General features: G+C 30.4%; 4 protein-coding genes across 4 annotated transcripts; 1 reads left to right on the top strand and 3 right to left on the bottom strand.

Annotated features, from left to right (window-relative positions):
- The first annotated feature begins 1,246 nt into the window (after positions 1-1,246).
- Positions 1,247-2,699, top strand: LOC135954657 (uncharacterized). Its single transcript, XM_065504872.1, has 3 exons — positions 1,247-1,581; positions 1,639-2,156; positions 2,214-2,699. Exons 1-3 carry the CDS (start codon positions 1,271-1,273, stop codon positions 2,603-2,605), a joined length of 1,221 nt encoding a protein of 406 aa, XP_065360944.1. The 5' UTR covers positions 1,247-1,270; the 3' UTR covers positions 2,606-2,699.
- Positions 2,700-2,931: 232 nt separating this feature from the next.
- On the bottom strand, positions 2,932-4,002 carry LOC135954207 (uncharacterized). The gene is made up of 3 exons (XM_065504285.1): positions 3,794-4,002; positions 3,583-3,730; positions 2,932-3,502 (listed from the first exon to the last, which is right to left on the bottom strand). The coding sequence occupies exons 1-3, from the start codon at positions 3,921-3,923 to the stop codon at positions 3,067-3,069; spliced, it is 714 nt and encodes a 237-aa protein (XP_065360357.1). The 5' UTR covers positions 3,924-4,002; the 3' UTR covers positions 2,932-3,066.
- Positions 4,003-6,397: 2,395 nt separating this feature from the next.
- Cds (CDP-diacylglycerol synthase) lies at positions 6,398-18,535 on the bottom strand. The gene is made up of 9 exons (XM_065504311.1): positions 18,032-18,535; positions 12,778-12,905; positions 12,448-12,544; positions 12,195-12,371; positions 11,928-12,120; positions 10,984-11,279; positions 10,778-10,909; positions 10,575-10,709; positions 6,398-10,511 (listed from the first exon to the last, which is right to left on the bottom strand). The coding sequence occupies exons 1-9, from the start codon at positions 18,158-18,160 to the stop codon at positions 10,434-10,436; spliced, it is 1,365 nt and encodes a 454-aa protein (XP_065360383.1). The 5' UTR covers positions 18,161-18,535; the 3' UTR covers positions 6,398-10,433.
- Positions 18,536-19,400: 865 nt separating this feature from the next.
- Positions 19,401-20,875, bottom strand: JMJD5 (Jumonji domain containing 5). Its single transcript, XM_065504951.1, has 3 exons — positions 20,594-20,875; positions 20,381-20,537; positions 19,401-20,314 (listed from the first exon to the last, which is right to left on the bottom strand). Exons 1-3 carry the CDS (start codon positions 20,873-20,875, stop codon positions 19,536-19,538), a joined length of 1,218 nt encoding a protein of 405 aa, XP_065361023.1. The 3' UTR covers positions 19,401-19,535.
- Between the last annotated feature and the right edge of the window lie 592 nt (positions 20,876-21,467).

Below are 21,467 nucleotides of genomic sequence, written 5' to 3'. Positions count from 1 at the left end.
ACAGTGAATTCTTTTTATACATATACAAATTCTTAGTTTAGTTTATTTTTTCTTACTGCGTTTATTAGTTTTAAGTAACATATTCACGATGTTAAGTATTTAAAGTAGTATTTTGTGTAAATTTTCAAAAAATAGCTTAGGACCTGGCTCACTAAATGCGAACGAACATTTTACATTTTAAATTTATTTATTAGTGAGCCAGGCCCTTAATTCTATAATTATAATATTATTTAATATTGGAATTTTAATACTTTTTGGAGTTTTATTAGTACAGAATAATAACATTATTTATACACTTTAAATGTTTGAGATCGTGAAGATCTGCTTTTATTTCAAAATACTTTTAATATTTTTTTATAATAAAAATTAAAATAAAAGTAACAAATAAGTTTTTCGGACAGTTATTATTTTTGAAAAATTGATGAAAACAATTTGGTGGAAAAAAATAAAAAGTCATGGTTTTTTGCGTAAATATATGAGTCATTTGTTGACCGATTTTTCGATTTTAAACAGCAACCGAACCTGGCATATATCCGATATATTGATGTATCAATAATGTTTGTAAGTTATTTCGGAGCTTCAGAAAGTTTTCAACAGACAGGCGAAGATAACGATATCAATACCGCTATCTACAACGATCCATAATGTTGGGATATACTTTATGAGGGCGGAAATTTAAAATGTGGAAATTACAAACCGAATGACAAACATATATAAAAGGTAAAGGGTACAAATCTATCAGCCCAATTATGAATAAAAAATACCGCGGGAGTTTGTTTTCCCATTGAATTTGAATAGGATAAATGAGAAAAGGGGAAAAACTTCCGGGGAATTTTTATTCATAATTGGGCTTATTATGTACACATCTTTGCTATCATATTTTTTACGTTTTGGAAATCGTCATTAAAATGTATTTTTCAGATTTAGATAATTCACTGCCAAACATTCTTAACCATGGAAAGCTTTTGTATAACAACGGTGATGAAAAATGTCATGTTACCCAACTGAACAGAATCAGTGTGGTCGCCAAGCACCCTATTGCCGTTACCGGCAAAGTGATTGAAGTACATATCAATATCCGTAAAAAGTTATGTTTAGTTTGGTGGTACAGCGAAACAAATCTGGCAACTTAACACCAACCTAACTACAATATGGTTGGTAACACCAACATCACCTGCTGTCAATCTTTATTTGTTTGTAAACAAACCATAAAAAAAAATAATTTTGTGCCTCGAAAGTAAACAATTTGTTGCTAAATTTATTACTAAAAATGGAAAATGACGATGATATTTCCGATATACTTTTGATGGTTACCATGCTCAACGAGGCTCGTGAATGCCTCACTGAAATGGGCAGTCGTCGCTATTGGGTACGACCACAGTATCAAGATCGCGACACAAAAGGTTTTTTTGCTCTACATTTTGATAGAATCTATAACAGGAATACGGCTCAATTCAAAAAGCTTGTTGGAATGAGCAAGGACATGTTTGATTTACTATTCGGTTTCTTAGAAGAGGGTTTAACTAAAAACTCAAATAGGCCATCAATAACACCTAAGTGCCGGCTGTTTCTAACACTAACGTAAGAGATGATACCAACAATTTTCATAAAAATTACTCATCTCTGCATTTCGTTTAGTTACTTGTGTCAAGGAGGTACCAGGAAAATGCTTAGCGTAAAATTTAAAATGGGCCTAACAACAGTTAAAAGAATTATTTCTGAAACCTGTGAAATAATTTGGGAAGAACTAAGGTCTGTTTACATATGTCCCCCAAGGGGCAAGGAATGGATACCTTTGGCTGAAGACTTTAAGGAGATGTGGAATTTACCCAATTGTATTGGCTCGGTCGATGCCAAACTAATCAATTTAACTGCATCCAGTGCCTCCACTTCGAAGAAAATAAAAAGCAAACAAAACCTTATTGTCCTTGCCATTTGTGATGCCAAGCATATGTTTACCAACATTGACATTGGACTACATAACACACAAACTGATGATACAACTTGGAATTTAGAATTTTATAAACAGATGTTAACTGGAAAAATACATTTACCCACTAATGAGGAGCTACCAAACTCTGATATAAATTTTCCATATTATATGATAGGAAGTTCAACATTTCCCCTTAAGACTTATATAATGCGACCTTATCCAGGTAAATTTAAGAAATTCTCTAACAAACATAATAATTTATAATATTTATTGTAAATAGCAAACCAACTGACACCGGATGGTATAATTTTTAATGAACACCTGGCAAAAGCACATAGCGTTACTGAAAACGCGTTCGGCGTTTTAACAGCTCACTGGAAAATATTACAGTCTCCTATGCACATGAGTGGGTCTTCTGCGGAAGTAATTATTAAGGCCATCGTTTTATTACATAATTTTCTAAAAACTCATGATGATAGTTATTGTCCACCTGGTTACGTTGATGTTTACGAAGGTGAAGATGTGATAGAAGGCATATGGCGTCAACATGTTACGAATCCATTGACAAGTCATGGACGTATAGCTGGAAACAACGCAACACAAAAAGCTTTCGACTCAAGGGACTATTTAAGGTACTATGTTAACGCAGTTAAGGAAATGGAAAATAATTAATGTGTATTTAATTTAACATTTTGAGTTTCTCTTATGACAATTTGAAATAACATTAAACTGGTTTTATTTCAACTAAAAAATTTAATTAAGCCAGATACCGTAAATTAAATTCTTAACTTAAGAAATAAAAATCTGATCGTGATCGGATGGTGAATTTACAGAAAATAAAATTGATGTAACCAATAATTTTTTCCTGTTGTTCCTTGTATCCGATTTTTTGGTTTGAAATTTCACGAATAATCATTATTTTCTGTCCCAGAATTATGCGCAACTTACTTTTGAAAACATATGCTTTCCAAAAATTCAAATAATGTAAATGTAGAAAATTCTTTTATTAAACTAAAATTTCGTCCTTTATATCCCTAAAGTAAGAATTTTCTTAGTTCATTTACTTGTAATACACCTACATATTTATATAAAAAATTAATAATAAAACTTGGATGTATAGTGCTTACTATACATTATTCTAAAGGATTTACATGTACCATATTCAATATTCGCACTTTTAAATCGTCCTGTTCTTCCTCTGGACGTTTCAACAAATAACCGTCCAATACTTTTAAAAAGTCTTCATTGCGGCTTTTGTTGTATGATTGTTTTTTGCTTTCGATCAAATCGGTAACGGCCGAACAAAGCTTTTCAAAACGTTCATGAGCATTTTCTTGCATTTTTTGTCGTTTTTTCGGTGGTGTATCCGGTCTCGGCGGTGTCTCACTGCGTTCCACTTCCTGTAGCATTGGCAATATCTCCTCTTCACAGGTTTCATCCTGATTCGATCGCTTAGAGATTGACAACTGAAATGCACCACTTTTTGTGTCTTTAACTATTTCGGAAAAAATGAATTCAGTGGGTTCTTTGGCTTCATCTTCTGCCGTATTATCCAGGTACGAAAGTCTTCTAAAATAGAAAAATGTTAAATTTACATTTCTTTTTTTTTTTGCTAAACCAATACTATTTTGCAATAAATGAACTCTTACCTTCTGGGAGTTACATGTTTCTCTATAAATGACAATTGTCTCAAATAACGCCAATTTGGTCTGCCCACTGAGTCTGAATATTTGGCCTTGGCCATTTCACGCACGTAACGATCGCGAAGTGAACGCCAACGTCCCTTACATTGTTTAACTGCAAAGCAGAAGATATCGTACTTTTAAACAGAAACAAACAAGTATATATAGATTTTCTTACCACTAGCTCCAACTACTTGTGAAACCGATTTCCAGGACCGCTCTTTTGCCAATTTGTTGCGATACATTAACGACTTTTTGTCAAACAAGCAGGGCCTTTTTTGTATGGCCTCAATTAATCTATCCTCCATGATAATATTATGATTTTTATCCAATACCCATAAAATACTTTATTTGCGTAAAAGAATACAGCAATTTTGTTAGCGTCGTAGAAAATAGGCGACAAATAATTATTGTTCCAATCGACACGTTGGCAACGCATACACAGTTCATGCATGTAGCCAAGGCGAATTAAAACAAGGTAGTGGCAGTACTACAAAAACAACAAGTGGTCTTAGCAAATGTCAGAAAACAGAAATGAAACATTAAAAAGTGTATTAAATAAAACTTTGTATATTGTGGATATTTGAATAGTGGTGCCTTAAGTTATTTAAGTAAAAACTAAGTACTCTTTTAATATGCATAGAATAGGGCGACATTGAAATATAAAAACAGTCTTTGACAGACGCCAGAAGCAAACAGACAAAAATGTAATCAACTGTTTGACTGACTCCACCTTATATTAATTACCTGACATTAACGTATATACAGATGTTAATGTTGGTCACCTTTTCATGCGTTGCATTAAAGGCTACGTAATGATTGGGCAGTATACTTGTTAAAATATTTGAAAATATACGGTAGGTTAAAAGTTGGTTACTGTAGCTAATTTTTTGTTTTCATTTAAATTAAAAAACTGCTATTAATCGACATTCATATTTAAAAGTACAGTGAGATAAAGGTTTTATTTTTGTTCCTATCTAAAGTATTTCATAATTAATTACAATTGATATGAGATGTAGATTGGAAAGTCTACTGTCAAGGACCTAACTCAGTTGTCAATAACTTGGGATCTACTGTTAAGTAACATTAAGTCTATACAAATATACCAAACCTAGTTTGGATAGGTATAAAAGAAAAAATATAGGCTTTTTTTTAAAAAAAAAAACGTTAAAAATACGGCCCATTTTGCATGTTCCAACTTTAGATGCGTGTAACTTTTTATAGGGACGAGATAACTGTTAGCAAGTAGCTGATATTTTAAACAAAATGTTGGACCTTCTGTACGCCCGTAACATCAAAAAAAAAAAAGATGGAGCAAAATTAAAAAAATACACATGTGCGAATTTCCGAATTTCAGCTCATTCGGATCAAAAATCCATTCTTGGTGATTTTTTTTAAAAAAATGGGAGATCCGAGATGAACCACTTTGAGGGACCACCCATTGGCCACCATTTCAACTACAAAACTGAACGATTGTAAATCAACTTTAAAGCACCTCAGCTCCTACCTTGAGTAATTTCGTTACGATAATACTATATTTCCCGAGATATCGAATTATTAAAAACAAGTAAGAAAGTATGGTCGGTCAAGCCGGACCATATAATACCCTACACCAAGTAAATGAGCAAAACCATTTTTCTTTTAAAATGTCGTGAGTGATTTTCGGAAGTGGGCCTTATATGGGATTTATGTCTATATGAAAGTTATTTATGGTGAATTTTGTGTGTATACCAACATTTTTAAGAGATTTATGCACGTTAAAGTGATTTTTGGAAGCGGTTCTATATGAGAACTATGATTAATTATGGACCGATCGTAACAAAATTTGGTGACATAAATTTCGTATATTAAAACTTATTTGGAACGAAATATATGGAGATACATATATAAATTAAACATTTATGACCGATAAAGTCAAATTTCGGGAGGACATTTGTATGGGGGCTAGGTGAAATAATGGACCGATTTCTGTCAGTTTCAATCGTTGTGCCGAAAAAATTATATGTACTAAATTTGATCGAAATATCTTCAAAATTGGGACCTGTACTTTGCGCCCAAGGTTTACATGGACAGCTAGCCAGCTAACCAGCCAGACGAACGGACGGACATCGTTTAATCGGCGCAGAAAGTGATTCTAAGTCGTCAATCGGTATACTTTAAGGTGGGTGTTAGACCAATTTTTTTGGGCGTTACAAACATCTGCATAAACTCATTATACCCTCCCCACTATGGTTGTGTAGAGTATAAAAATGGAAAGATTTTTTAACTTTATGTGGATTTGAAGGGATTCAAAAATATTGCACCAGATTCATCCATTATAAAAAAAAATTCCTAATTAAGATGAACCAACTCTACCCACCCAATAACTAAGTAATTCATTTACTTCTCGACTTTTGGAAGATAACTCGAATATAACTACGATTAAATGTATTCCACATTCTGCTGCTATAATCGGATCGCTCATCACTACCGCTCACCGTTGACTGTAACATTCTGACCATTGTTATTCGTGAAGACATGTGATTCCACCCTGTCTCTATAGCTCACCAAACCGTGAGTTTTTCTGGATGTAATGGTGTTTCGACAATAGCTTGAGAATTTTAATAGTGTCTTTCATCACTGAACTAAATTTTCAACTGAAGGGTGTGTGATAATTGGACCTCCAGGTTATACGTGTCCGAAATCATATTTAAACATTAATTCCACAAACCTATATTTTGATAAGTATGTATAGTGGAAAAGTTTTAAATTGAAAATTACATTTCTATTTTAAAGAAAAACATTTATTTATTTTGTTATTTTACATTTAAATAATTTATTTAGACGTTACTTTTCATTACGTTTATATTACACAAAAATGTTTGTTCACTTTATTTTGCAATTTCTTTGTCTTTTAAAAGAATATGTACTCGTAAAATATAACCATACGTTTCATATCTAAATTTATCCTTCATATCCTTTTTTTAATATTAGTTAAAAACTCAAATTGCATTTCCTTTGTTCGTCTAAGTTTCTGTAATGTATTCTCAACAAATTTATAAATTCAATTACAAATCTCTCAATCATAAATTATGCTAAACTTATTTGTAATATTAAATAGTTAATCATTTGTTCTTTTTATTCTATATTATTTAATTTTTATACGTTTTCAACATTATAGACTATAGACTAATAATGAGATATAATTTGTAAAACCACATTTAGTAGATTTAGGGGGTAGTGTAGTACAATAGTATAGTGAAGGAGGAGAAGAAGTATGTGTTTTAAAGTTAATTTTTTTTAGTAAAATGGTTGTTATAGATTTAAAAACAATTAAGGTGTTTGAGACAATTTAGTTTATCTTTTAGACACCGTTTTTTTTTTCTTCTTTGCGTATAATAAATATTTATGTAGTATAACATTTTATAAAACTGCTAATTATTTAAATACACGTTTGTTATTATTTTTTTTCTTCTGTTTAATACATTTAAGTTTTAGGATTTTTTTGTTGTTATTATGTTTGTATAAAAAATATTTATTAATTTTGTTTAGGATCTGAAAAATTATAAATTTTTTTTTATTAAAAAATTATATATTATTATATTGCACAAAATTTAAGGAAAATTATACAAAATATATATTTAAAACTGCATAATATATTTTTCATACTTTTTGCGTGTTACTCTGTAATACGTTACAAAAGAAACCATTTTCAAATTACAATGAATTTGGCATTAAAAATTCGAACACTTTTATCTTCGAATCAGGGGGGTTATTATGTAATTCGATTCGAATCGAAACACTTTCGAAATACTATGTATAAAGTATACAAATTCGAACGAATTTCTTTTCGAAAGGAGTTACATAATAACCCCCCAGTTACTGGTTTTTCCATTTTATCTATACACAACAATAAAAATCTTAAATTAAACAAATTCTACTGTGGTCGAAAATTTCTTAATTAATTACTTCAAGTCGAAATTCTTTTTTTTTAATGTTTTAATACAGTGGCTCACTGCCATGTTAAAGCCGCCAATACCGTCGTAAAATTTTGCCTGTCCGAATTACCACATTTGTGATTGAATGATCTATCGTTTCAAAAAATGAAGTAATGTCAAATAAGAAACTTGCGATCAATTTTATTCGATATCAAAGCGGTTTATGTTCATGACAGAAAAAACTGATTCAATTTCTCGGATTCATATAAAAGCGAATACTTTCGATTTCGAATAAAATGTATGAAAATTTACTCGAAAGTTAAAAAGCATTTGAAATTTATTTTTTATTACGAATGCGATTTCTGATTGCCAATTTGGCAACAGAAAATTATAGCTGCCAATTGCGATTTGTAATACCATTTTGGAAACTGACAACGCAACTTTATTGCGGTCGGCATCCATTTTAAGATTGAAATCAAAAGCGGCTCACAGCCAGTTTAAAGTTTGCATTGATTTTGGGGTTGATGCTGCGATAAAAATTGGTTGGCTCAAGTGTGTTATTTTAAAGAAAATATTAAAAGTGTGCCGAAAGAACTGTTTATTTGCATAGCATCTAGAATGCAACAAAATAACATGATTTCTGTTCGAAATTATGAACAAATTCTATATCGTTCCAATAGCAATTTAAAGCCGATACTACCTTTATCCGGTGCCGCTGTAGAAATTGGCGGTGCAAATAATTTCTACGGAACTGTGTATAAAGTGGCTTACTGCACATTTAAAGTCTACAGTACTTTTGGTATCAGATGTCGACACCGGAAGTAATTAGCACAAACTGACAAACAGAAACAAGTTAGAGAGCTATATTCGTCTATGCCGAATCTTATATGCCCTTTACCAATATATACTTTTTTGGTGAAAAATAATTTAAGTGAAATTTTTTTTTTTTTTAAAAAATTGTGAATGAAAATATTTTGGAAATAAAAATATTTTTCACGATTTTGATCCATTGTCGTCGGTCCGTTATAGACTTCGTTGAAATGTCTATCATTAGATATTTATATTGTCTATGTTAATGACTTATTAATGCAGATTTATATCAAAAATCGAGGTATTCATGGTTTTTTGCTTATATCATCCATTTCTGGGCCGATTTTGCCGAATTTAAATAGCAACCGAACCAGGACTTTAGTTGATATCATATCAGCCCAATTATGAATAAAAATTCCCCGGGAGTTTTCTCCCTTTTCCCATTTTTCCTATGTAAATTCAATGCGAAAAAACTACAGGGAAACAAACTCCCAGCGAATTTTTTATTCATAATTGGGCTGATATGTAAGTTATCTATAACGATCCATAATATATATTCTGTATTGGGTCGCAAATGAAAAATGTAGAAACTACAAACGGAATATACCCTTAACACTCATGGTGAAGGGCATAAAAACAGTTTATTATTGTAGACGCCCGTTCAATTTAAAGTCGCCACTACTATTGGAGTCAGATACCACTAACAAAACTTAGTAATACGGCCACAGTCTAGATGGGCTCTTAAATGTTTGTGACAACAAAAATTCGTCGAACAAATTTTTAAGTAAAACATTCAGTTTGTAAAATATTTTTCAAAGATTTTCGAAAAAATTATATGTATTTCAAAAGTTTTTAATTGTATTTCAGAAATTTCTAATAATAAATACATATGTATCAGAAGTTAATTTTTAGGAAGTTTACATTCCATTTCTGAAATATAATCTGAAACTTTTGAATTATACTATTTATTTTCGTTCGGTTTACAAAAATGGACCGAAAATCGTTTACAATTTTTTAATATTTTGGCTAATTTTTGTTGTTGTGCATAGACATGATTTTTATAACAATTTGCTGATTTTAACATTTAAATATTTTATTTATTTTTCATAAAGTAGGGCTGTTAAATATTTGAAAGGTTTTACAAATCCTTTAAAAGCTTACAAATGTTTTCATTTAATAAAAAAAAGTTAAGAAATCGTAATTAAGAAATAATTCCACACATAAGATAAGTAAAACCTTTTTAATATTTTAAATCATGTTGTTTATTTTTTTTGGTACATAAAGCCTTAAAATTTTTATTATTTCAAGCAGACTATATAATTTTTTGTTTGTTAATTACTTATTAAACTTATTATAAATAAACTTAAATAAAGTTATTTCTTGTTTGTTTCGATATATTTTCATTTTGTTTATGTAACAAAATTTTGAATGTAGTATTTTTTTTTTCGTTAAATTAAATGGAATATTTTTACTTTACTTGCTTTAAAAGATACAAAACTCAAAAGAGTTTTTCTTTTCGTTTTATTTAATAAATAAATTCTAGCTTAAAATTCATTACAAAAAAATATGTCTCTCTTTTCTTTTTTCTTTTACTACTTTGACTTGTTTTTAAAAATATTTATTACTCATTTACTCAAGTGTAGATGCAGGGTTTGTTGTTTTCGATTGGTACATAAAATGTATGTAAATTCTTTTATTTAATGAATTACAATAAAATAATAATTGTAATACACAAAAAAAATTAAAATAATAATAAAATCTAAAACAGTGAAATTAAAAAAAGAACTATGTTTAAAATTAACTAAAGCTAACTTCGGCTAGAATTGTATTAAATTACTATTAATAGTATTATAATTATTAGTTAAAAATTACTTTAAATATTATTTCACACAAAATCAATTAGCAGCAGAAACAAATTGTAAAAAATAACAAAAAAAAAAAAAAGGATTAAATAAACAATATATATAAAAAAAAACGCTTTGCATTCATACATAAAACTTTTTGTTGTCGATTACTCTAAAGAACGAACGAGATATAGTATTAGGAGGAGTTATTGATGTTATTAGTTGCTGTTGTTCACATCAAAATATCTTAATTTAACATATCACCAAGTGATTCTTTAAGTGATTGAAAGATTTGCAATTGTTGTTCGGGTTTAAGGTTGTAAATCTGAAAACAAAAGGCAATTTAATTTTAATATATTTAAGAAGTATGACTATATTAAATATTTACCTGTGTTAATAACTTGGAAGGCGATGGAGTTCTTATGAAACTAGAAATGTAAACATTAACAAATGTGGCCATTAAAAATTGACAATCGAAACGATCCATAATACCGCCATGTCCAGGAATCATATCACCAAAGTCCTACAAAGGAATGAAATAATTTTTAATAAAAACCAAAACTAAACTACCACAAAAGCTAAATAATTTACCTTAATTTTAAATGCTCTCTTAAAACCAGAAGCAAAGAAACCACCAAATGGTCCAATTATGGAACTGAACAAACTCAAAGCAATTGAATGCCATATAAATGGTACCACCTTAATGCTTTTACCAATGCCAAACTAAAAAAAGTAGAATAAACCAAAAATACAGCCGTAAAAAACAATTATTAATTCTGTTTTATTATAAAACTTACCACACTCAAACTATAATCCTGGGCGGTAAATAAATAACCTGGTTCACAACTCATAGACATGCTACCCAATTCCTCTGAGTAGACAATGGGACAAATGAAATATTGATAATTACACAAGATTAACGAGAATAAAATGCCAAACAAAACGGTGGCAAAACCACCACCTATAAAACCTTCCCATGTCTTTTTCGGGCTCAACTTGATGAGTGGTGTCTTGCCAAAGAAGAAACCGAACATGTAGGCCATGACATCATTGCAAACAATCATGGAGACGGGCACAATGAACCATATTAAACCTGGCAAATATAAAAAATGTTTGGTGTTAGATGTTATCATAAAATTTTTTATTGAAGACATAAAATATACAATGAAAGTCAACAAGTTGCAATCTTTTAAATAAAAGTACCTTTTAAATAAAAGTACCTTTTAAATAAAAGTACCTTTTAAATAAAAGTACCTTTTAAATAAAAGTACCTTTTAAATAAAAGTACCTTTTAAATAAAAGTACCTTTTAAATAAAAGTACCTTTTAAATAAAAGTACCTTTTAAATAAAAGTACCTTTTAAATAAAAGTACCTTTTAAATAAAAGTACCTTTTAAATAAAAGTACCTTTTAAATAAAAGTACCTTTTAAATAAAAGTACCTTTTAAATAAAAGTACCTTTTAAATAAAAGTACCTTTTAAATAAAAGTACCTTTTAAATAAAAGTACCTTTTAAATAAAAGTACCTTTTAAATAAAAGTACCTTTTAAATAAAAGTACCTTTTAAATAAAAGTACCTTTTAAATAAAAGTACCTTTTAAATAAAAGTACCTTTTAAATAAAAGTACCTTTTAAATAAAAGTACCTTTTAAATAAAAGTACCTTTTAAATAAAAGTACCTTTTAAATAAAAGATTTCTCTAAAATAACTTGTTTAAAAAGTTCATAATAATTGAACTTACCTTCAAATATATTCTGAATTATCAAATAACTTTGTGTTACCACAATCAACAGAGACACATGAGTCCAAGCAAAAAGACTGAACTGTTTCATGTAGTACTTTTTAACCAATGACAACACAAACCATACAAAACCAATGCAATACAAAGCGAATGAAAGGAAACGATGGTAAGTGACCATAAATTTTAGATATCCCTATGGAAAAGTAATAAAATTAAAACAGATAATTATAAAATTTATCAAACCTAAGGACAAATATAAGTACATACCACACGATTTATGGCGACACCAAAGTAATCGACCAAATTTTCACCATAGAAAAAGTAATTCGATGTCAATAGGAAATACCAGGATAAACTACGGAACCAGGGCAAACCATGTATACGATAAACCTGATAACCAATTGAGATAATTTCCTGGAAACATTTCACTTGCACTAGCAAGGTCTGTAACAAAAAAATTATAAAAATTTATTATAAAATACAATAAATACAACAATATTTTATTTTATTTATAGCCTACCGTAATCATTAAAGCTAATGGGCCACCATAGATAATTAAACAAAAGCCACATATCATAATCCATGTGAAAATACCACGTATTACCCAATTTTTCCATCTAAATATAGACAAAACGAAAAGTAATAGATAATTTTATTAGTTTGTGTATTTATTTTGTATACAATTTACATATTTATAATTCCATACACACAGAAAGCAATAATAAAAGAACATTCTTTAAACGTTTTCAATTCTTTCTTTTATTTGTTTTGATTACTATTTATTCTACTACATATTTACAAAATAAAATGATGAAAACCACCTGTAAGATTTATTTGTTTATTTACTCACCTGTCTGGTAAATCCTTTAGTGCTGAATCCAATATTTCTGGCGTTTTATCAGTACCCTGTGGTAATGTTTTGGACAATTCTTCAACAAATTTCTCTTCTGGTAATTTTCCTTCTTCTTCTGAATCAACCTGTAGGAAAAAACAAATAATAGATAATGTTTAATGTTGCTTAAATATTGAAATCCCATCAAAATATTACTTAAAATTTTGTTTTGAAATCGTAACAGAGTAAGGCTTTCTACTGTGGACGAAACCTCAAGTCTAATTTGTACAAATATGAACTATTAGAAATTTTGAATTCTGCTAATCAAGATGTAGAAGAAAACTAAAAAATATTGTTGTTGTAACAGTTCCACTGTTGTTGAGAAATCTTTCCTGGGGAAAAATTTTAAATATCTGTAATTTTTTCTCACTTAGTTATTTAGCATTATAGAGCAAACAATAAGCTGTTTTTTTTGCTTCGAAAGTCCCGGTCCACACTGTGGAACATTTGCTGCAAAACATTTTTAAATTCTCTTTTGAAACTGCATTCGTGTCCACACAGTTAAGTTTTTGCTTTTCCGTTTTTGACATTTCTGTACAGAACGTATACGAACGAATGAATGTGAATGACAACTCAACAAAAACTTCATGTACATGAAACAAAGTACCCTTTTCCATTCCTCTTTTCCCTTTCATCATCAAACTCAAAATTTTTGCAGCAAATGTTTCACAGGGATGGGGACTAAATGTCGAATTTTGTAACAACAAAGCGTCATATGCGGCAAGTTTTGCTTTATTTCGCGTTTACTTTACTTCGCCGTTGATGCACACCGATTGCTCACCAAATCTTATGGTGATTGTGTTCCGTCAGTTTCAACGTGCGAGAGATGGTTTTGTGTGGTTCAGAAATTAGATGGGAAGACAAAGATAGCCCAGGCCAGCCAAAAAAGTTTGAAAACCAAGAATTGGAGGCATGAAGATTGTTGTCAAATTCAGCAAGATCTTGCAAAATAATTGGGAGTTACTCAAGCGCACCAATTTCAAAACGTTTGCGAGCAGCAGGATTCATCCAAAAGCAGGGAAATTGAGAACCATACGAATTGAAGCTAAAGGTAGGGTCACACATGACAAATATTTGACGAAAAAGACGTAACCACTAAATAAAATATATTTGAATTCTTTTATTTATTCCAAAAATTTATATATTTGCCATGTGTGACCCTACCTTTAGAGACTTTGAAAGATGATTTTGCATGTCCGAAATAATGTTTGAACACTATAAAAGAAAATAATTATTGCAACGAATCATTTCTTGCGATGAAAAATGGATCCATTACGATAACCCGAAGCGTAAGAGATCGTATGTGATGACCTGCCAACTAGCCGAATCGACATCAAAGCCAAATACCCATGCCGCTAAGGTAATTCTCTTTATTTAATGAGAGTAAAATGGTTCTCCTATCTATTATGAGCTGCTGAAATCTGGCCTTCACATGGACCCTGTACCGAACGCATCTGATTCGTTTAAAGCGAGCATTGGTCGAAAAAAACGTAGAATATACGGCCAGATATGAAACCGGTTACATGTTGTAATACCTGTTAAAAATATTTAGAATGAAGTTGTTGCGAAGTTTTGCCTCACCAGCATTTTATTCCGGACCGTGCCCCATCCGATCGATGCAGAACGCTCTATCTGGGATACGCTTCATTTTTGTACAGATAGTATCTGATATTGGCTTGATTCGTTCCTGGTCTCAAATGATAAGCAGTTCTTTTAGCTCGGAATCCATATGTTGCCAGAAAGATGGAAAAAGGTCATACCTAACAAATGCCCAGTCTAGCATTTTTAAATCATTCAATTCATTTTTGAAACTGCTGATTTATTAATTGAATAAGGGTAAAAAAAATCATGCTGAAGCTCTGATAATTTTTTGTCATAACAACTATTTTGAAGTAAATCAAGACAAAAATTGTTCAAGACGGAGTGTAAAACTTTCATTCGGAAATGGTGTAGTATAAATCCGCATTGAATATTTGTACTTCATTTCCCACATTTGGCAAGTAGTGTCAAAAATGCTACATTATTTTAATATGTGTATTTATTTAATTGGCTGGTCATAAGGGGACACAACAAACAAAACAAACAAAAAACGTGGTGCTGCCGTGAAAAAAATAATCAAATTTAAATATCTTTAGTATGAATTGGAATGAATGAAAGAATAAAGTAATATTATCATCAAAAAACTATGTCTATGAAGAAATTGCAATAAAAAAAAAAACTAAAATATAAAGCCAAAAAACGATAAGAATGAACTATTAGAGACAAAAATAACAACAAAAGACTATTTTAACTTTTATGGCAGTTTAGATTAGTATAAATCCAAATAAATAAAAGAGATTATTTTATTTGAAGAGGACAAACTAATTTTTAAAGAAATGTTTTAAGAAATATATAGTATGTATGCATGTAATGCAACCCCCTAAACTTTATAATTTAGTATTAGTTTTAATAACATATAAATAAATAATAAAAGAATATTTAATTATATCAATACAATGACAACAATAACAAAAAACCCCAGTGGTGCCGGTATTTTAGCAACAAGCGTCTTATCAAACAACAAATCATAAAATAAATATTTATGGGAAATAATATTGATTTGTATTCGTAATTCTTAAGCCATAAGAATATTGGCAATGTCTTGATGTTGTATGTAGTAGATATATAATATATAGCAATTGTCTGTACACTAAAGCCTATGAATACTTTTGGGATGTGTGAACAAAATATGATTTAATATTTTGTTCTTAAACAAAAAACACCAACAATGATGTAGAGGGAAAATAGAAAGCGTGTTAGTGCTAATAGTATTAAATCATTTGGGAAAATACATTCAAGGGTAAATTGGAACTAATTTTAAAAGAAAAAAAAAATGAAAGATATGAAGGTGCAAGCAGACCTATAGTCTATTTACTATATATATACATATGTATCCAAGTTTAATGTTAATGTCATGGATATTGAATTAGCTATGTACATACGAATCCATGCATGATGTTTATTCTAAACTATTGCTGTTAAATATGAAGTGGTTGTATCCATAAAAGTACTTTAGGGGCTTTTCTTTGCCTTCTACCTACAATTACTGTGCACTAATTAGATTTATGTTTACATTTCTTTTCGCCTATATTTGTTGTCGTCTTTGTCTATACATATCTACAGTGAGTGATAATATAATGGAAACTTTTTTTTGGAAAATTATATTTCGTAATAAGCTAGGTTGTTGAAAATAATAATTAAAAATAAAATAAATAAAAGTAATTGCAGTTTTTAAAAACATATTGACTTAAAAATGCGGAATTTTTTCAAATATTTAGCTTTTATTTTGAAACATTTGTATAATATAAATTTATTCCAAGTCTTGGCTATTGTTAGCTATAAACTTGTCCCATATTTCTTGCAACATATGGATTCCAAGCCAAAAGAACTGCTCATCTTTTGAGGCCAAGAACAAATCAAGCCAACATCGGATACTCTGTTCCAAAGTGAAGCGCATCCCAGAAAACAAATAGTGGTCGGACGGGGCGAAGTCTAGACTATAAGGCGGTTTAGGTAACACTTCTCAACCACTTCATTCTAAATACTTTTTAACAAGTATTGCAACATGTGGCCGAGCGTTGGAATATTACGGTTTCATGTCTGGCCGCATATTCTGGGCGTTTTTCGGCCAATGCTCGCTTTAAACGAATCAGTTGCGTTCGGTACAGGTCAGATTTGAGCAGCTTATAATAGATATGACCCTTTTGCTCCCATCAAATACAGAGTATTGCTTTAGCGCCATGGATATTTGGCGCTGGTGTCGATTGGGCTGATTGGCCGGGCTTCACATACGATCTCATACGCTTCGGGTTATCGTAATAGATCCATTTTTCACCGCAAATAATGATTCAAAAATTATTTCGGACATGCAAAATCGTCTTTCAAGGTCTCCAATTCGCATGGTACCAAAATTCCCAGCTTTTGGATGAATCCTGCTGGTCACAAACGTATTGAAATTGCCGCTTGAGTAGCTCCTAATGATTTTGCAAGCTCTTGTTGAGTTTGACAACAATCTTCATGCCTCCAATTCTTGGTTTTCAAACTTGTTTTGCTTGCCTGGGCTATCTTTGTCTTCAGTGTCAAAATCACTACTTCTGAACTGAACAAGCACGTTGAAACCGATGGAACACAGTCACCATAAGCTTTGGTGAGCATTCGATGTGCTTCAGCGGTGTTACCAGCACGAAAATCACCCCAAACACATATCTAGTAAACGAGTGAATACAATTCAATGAGGTACGTGATTTGATGTGGCCTGCCCACTCGACAGATTCCAATCCAATAGAAAACCTATGGATAATTGTAGATATCAAAATACAAGCTGGAAATTATACCACGAAGTACATATTTATTTTCAGTCGGTTGAAAATTTTGATCCAGAAGTATTTCAACACTTCAATTACAGATCCAAGTCAAAATTACACATGAAGTGGCAACACTGCGGACGGACATGGCTTATCCGCTATCTATAAGGATCCAGTATACTTTATAGGGTCGGAAATGAAAAATGTAGAAATTACAAACGGAATGACAAATTTATTTACACTCTTCTCACGAAGGTGAAGTGTACAATAAAACAACTAACTAATTGAGAACCGTTCCATTAAAGTGTATTGACTCCGAAGTAACAATTTCGAACAGAAATAATTTAGCTTAATAAATTATATTAAATTTTGCCATTCGAAAACGAGTTAAATTTTTGTATCGTTCGTGAGCAAGTTTATTATACTATAATTACACATGAAGTGGCAACACTGCAATTTGGTAACTCTAAAATTTTATTTTCTCACTTCTTCGACACACTGTGCCGTGATTGTTTTTTTTTTTGGATTTTCTTTTTCATTCTTTACATTTTTGTTATTGTATTTTCTTTTTTTTTCTGGCTGTGTGTATTTGTTTACTTGCTGCCGTTGTCTATTTTTTACGCGTGACGTCGTCGTCGCTCATCACAATTGGATTTAAATTGTATACAACAATATGGAAATTATATGCAATAGCAGCAGCAAACAAACACATAAATTAAATTTACCTTTGACCACTACAATTTTATCTATACATACACATTTATAATTAAAATATTTGCAAACGAAAGTTATGCAAATAAATATATTTTTGTATTTCATGGATAAAAAGAAACCCTAATAAAACATAAACTGCAGGCAGCAACACTTACATGATCTGAGGATTCAGCAGCAGAGGAGTTGCGTTTTTCGGCATCGGAGGGTCCAGTATTGGCACCTGCTGACAAATTGTCACCATCATCTCCAGCCTCTTCAGGTTTTCTGCGGCGTACTTCAGCCATATTATGAGATTTATTTTAGTGTATTTCTTTTTTTTTGGTTTAATATAAATGCAAATATTTTGTTATTTTTCCACTCTTAGCTATTTGACTTGTTTATCGATACTAAAATTTCCACAAAACCGAAACTTTTCTTTCTATTTATTGTATGAATTTGTGTACAACTTTTTTCTCGTTTATGAAGTAGATATTCATCTTCTGCGCCGCCTCAGATTGGAAAAACGGTGGTTGTTTTTTCTTCGTTAATTTTTTTTAATTAAATTTTATTGTTTTCTTCATATAGTTATTCACAACACAAATACTTTAGTGTATATTTTATAGCTTTAATTAATGTACTATTTAAATTATTTTATTTAGTTTTTCTTGGTTTTTTTTATTTCCAATAATTTGTTCCAACTCAACCAACCGTTTGCTATGAAATTTACCACTTAATTGCAAAGAAAATTTTCTTTATTTTTCTAATTCTCTTTTCGTTCTTCTTTACTGTGAGTGCGTGTTGCCAGATGATGGATTTATTATTTACTAGAACGATATCAGCTCATGTGTTTCTACCAGGGTTCGCATAAAAGTTCTAAGCAAAAGAAGATTTGAATCATTATTTGCTGAATATTAACTAGTATAACTGGTTTTCATTTAATTTTTTTTTTTTATAAATTAATAGCTATAAATACTAGTTTTCTACAAAAGCAAACATTCAACCGCGCACAGTAGTTTTCAGTCCCGTGAAAGCAAGTACCTGCGTGTGCAATAATATAAACAATTGAAGAGTGCCGGTGTCAAACATACATACGTACCAGAAGAAGATAATTATTATGAGCATAGTTCACAATTAGTAGGTGCACAAAATGCATCTTGAAAGAGACAAGGAACGAAAACATATGTTAAAAAATTCCCTTTGAAAAATAACTCCTACTCGATTATTTTCTAAAACTCGTCTTTCTTTTTATTACTTAATTCAGTTTATTATTTTTCATTTACATTTTATATGATTGTATCTCTTAAGTTGAATATTTTAACAAAAAAAAGTAAAGTAAAATAAGGAAAATATATGCTGAATTCGATATAGGTCGTGTATGAGTTGAACATTGAACATTTTGAAATTTGACATTGCATTATCATAAATATATATTTGAGAAGGAATAAATACTGTATAAACTTTATGTTAAGAACGATGAAGATCATTTTGTAGCATAAAATATAAGATAAATGTTGACAATCCTATTTGAATTAAACCATATGCATGTCATATAGGTATATCCCCTTTTATTGTGGTTAATTCAATACCTGAATGGATTAATATACAATTAATTTCTACGACAATTTGAAAATAACAAAAAAGCTTTTTAATAATTTAAGTGTAAAATACATTTTTCAAAATTTACTGCCACCAAAAACTAACCGAAAAACTAGGACTATTCGATTGTACATAGTGCCACCATTTCGGTGGCATATACAAACAATCACCTGGCTGTAAAGTCAAACTATAAAATTTTACCTTTTCCACCAGAGGAAACTTCTCCACATCTAAATTATTTGCGTCTATTTGTGAAGTATTTTGTAAAAATTCACTTTCATGAGGATATAAATAGTGTGTGTCCTCCGGAGAAGCCAGTATAATAGATTTTGAACCAAAAACTTGACAAAGTAAATTGTGTTTAGGATCATAATGGAGGGGAGAAATAGTGCCCTTAGGTCCCAGCCAAGCCTTGATATCAACAGCATCTTTGTTCGAGCCTAACGTACAATAGTCCGGTATGAAGAAATCCTTTTTCAGTTGGGGTATTTGTTCAAACAGTTCATGTTGAGCCAAATATTCAATGTCATTGGCATCCTTTCCGGAATTATTAGTAAATTGTTTCTTAAGGAAATCTTTAATTTTCATCAACTGTTGTGACCATTCATCGGTGGTATAGTTAGAACCAATTTCTATAGGCACTGTACGATTGCCAGCTATTTTGAGTATATAATTTAAATCGCGCCACTTTTCTAAGGCTGGCCAATGATTGAAAGTGTTAAGCATTAAAGCAGGCTGTAGTTTAGAGAAACATTTCTGTTCAAATTCCAGCAAAGAAGGATGTTGGAGAAGCAAAATATCACAGTTTATTACTTGTCTAGCGGGATTTTCAATTATAGGCAATTTTAATTCTTTGCAGGGATCTGTAACAACATTTTTGTAGTAGAAATAGGTATTTATTAAATGCTTTACTAATTAAAATTACTTACCCAATTCTTTGTCAAAGATTTCCATTAAATTTTCCTTAAATTGCTGACATTTTGGGTAAATGTCTTGTGTACAGCCAATTAATATGGCGTCATCTAATAGTTCACTGCATTTTTCAATTTGCCGGTACTCTGCATTCTCTATCAGAAGCAACAATATCTATCAAAATAAAGATTATTTCCATAAATCTCATGAAAATCAAAACAAAAACTTACTTTAATATAATTAGCCAAGGCATAGATTTTTCTTATCTCCAGAGGCACTTCGCTAAAATGTCCTGTATGTATACGTTCCCAACATTTGTCCACTAAAGCTTGTACTAAAAATGTAGCCTCTTCGAACTCATCGTTTACTGTTTCAATTTCCAAGGAGTTTGAATGTAAAACATATATAGCTTTATTTAAAATATATTTTGCTTCATTTTCATTTAATAAAATTGCTTCGATATCTTCTAAATGCGGCAAAAGATTTATTAATTTTTTTATATTTTCCTGCATGTTTTTTTGTTTTGATTTTCTATTTTGTTTTGTTGCCGAAACGTAAACAAAAGTCAGCTGGTCTTAGTTTTAATTTTGACACACGTTCAGCGTTGCCGTTTGATTATTTATTTGGCTTAATAGGATCCTAAACGGCCGTTATTTTTAAATTTTTACAGATTCTAAGATTAATGGTGGTTAATGGCAAAAATTTAAAGAAAAAAATCTTAAAAAAATATTTCATAAACAAATTATCTATTGCAATTGGCAATTCAAGCCCGAATATTGTCGAAAAAACTCGATTTTAATAAAAAAGGTTGAAGATTCGAAAGTAGACTTTTTGTTTCAAATATAGAACCCTAGAAATGAAGCATTTACAGTGTTGCCATACTACCTGGAGGAAAGTATAATCTAGATTACAATCTAAATTATTTCGTAACATTAAATATCCGGTTAATTATTTTGTTTCCTTTTTACTTTCTTAATAAAAATCTTGTGAAATTTATAAAATTTGTTGGACTTTTTGTATGATTTATTATATACATATAGAATTATATACATATTTATAAAATGTGCGGGAAAAAAGTGATATCAGTTAAAGTGATTCAGTCAC

This window comes from Calliphora vicina, chromosome 3, assembly GCF_958450345.1.
Source record: "Calliphora vicina chromosome 3, idCalVici1.1, whole genome shotgun sequence".
NCBI classification, from domain to species: Eukaryota; Metazoa; Arthropoda; class Insecta; order Diptera; family Calliphoridae; genus Calliphora; species Calliphora vicina.
Note: the sequence above shows the minus strand (reverse complement) of the source record. Positions and strands in the feature narration are given on the sequence as shown.

Excerpts from the sequence above, each read along its gene's own strand:
- LOC135954657 (XM_065504872.1), top strand. The coding sequence starts at position 1,271 with ATGGAAAATGACGATGATATTTCCGATATACTTTTGATGGTTACCATG. Across the intron at positions 1,582-1,638 it reads CGGCTGTTTCTAACACTAAC|TTACTTGTGTCAAGGAGGTA; the intron begins GTAAGAGATGAT and ends CATTTCGTTTAG. Across the intron at positions 2,157-2,213 it reads TATAATGCGACCTTATCCAG|CAAACCAACTGACACCGGAT; the intron begins GTAAATTTAAGA and ends TATTGTAAATAG.
- LOC135954207 (XM_065504285.1), bottom strand. The coding sequence starts at position 3,923 with ATGGAGGATAGATTAATTGAGGCCATACAAAAAAGGCCCTGCTTGTTT. Across the intron at positions 3,731-3,793 it reads ACAAGTAGTTGGAGCTAGTG|TTAAACAATGTAAGGGACGT; the intron begins GTAAGAAAATCT and ends TCTGCTTTGCAG. Across the intron at positions 3,503-3,582 it reads AAACATGTAACTCCCAGAAG|AAGACTTTCGTACCTGGATA; the intron begins GTAAGAGTTCAT and ends TTTCTATTTTAG.
- Cds (XM_065504311.1), bottom strand. The coding sequence starts at position 18,160 with ATGGCTGAAGTACGCCGCAGAAAACCTGAAGAGGCTGGAGATGATGGT. Across the intron at positions 12,906-18,031 it reads CTGCTGAATCCTCAGATCAT|GTTGATTCAGAAGAAGAAGG; the intron begins GTAAGTGTTGCT and ends TTTTTCCTACAG. Across the intron at positions 10,710-10,777 it reads AGAGAGCATTTAAAATTAAG|GACTTTGGTGATATGATTCC; the intron begins GTAAATTATTTA and ends ATTCCTTTGTAG.
- JMJD5 (XM_065504951.1), bottom strand. The coding sequence starts at position 20,875 with ATGCAGGAAAATATAAAAAAATTAATAAATCTTTTGCCGCATTTAGAA. Across the intron at positions 20,538-20,593 it reads CCTTGGCTAATTATATTAAA|ATATTGTTGCTTCTGATAGA; the intron begins GTAAGTTTTTGT and ends TTATTTTGATAG. Across the intron at positions 20,315-20,380 it reads AATCTTTGACAAAGAATTGG|ATCCCTGCAAAGAATTAAAA; the intron begins GTAAGTAATTTT and ends ATGTTGTTACAG.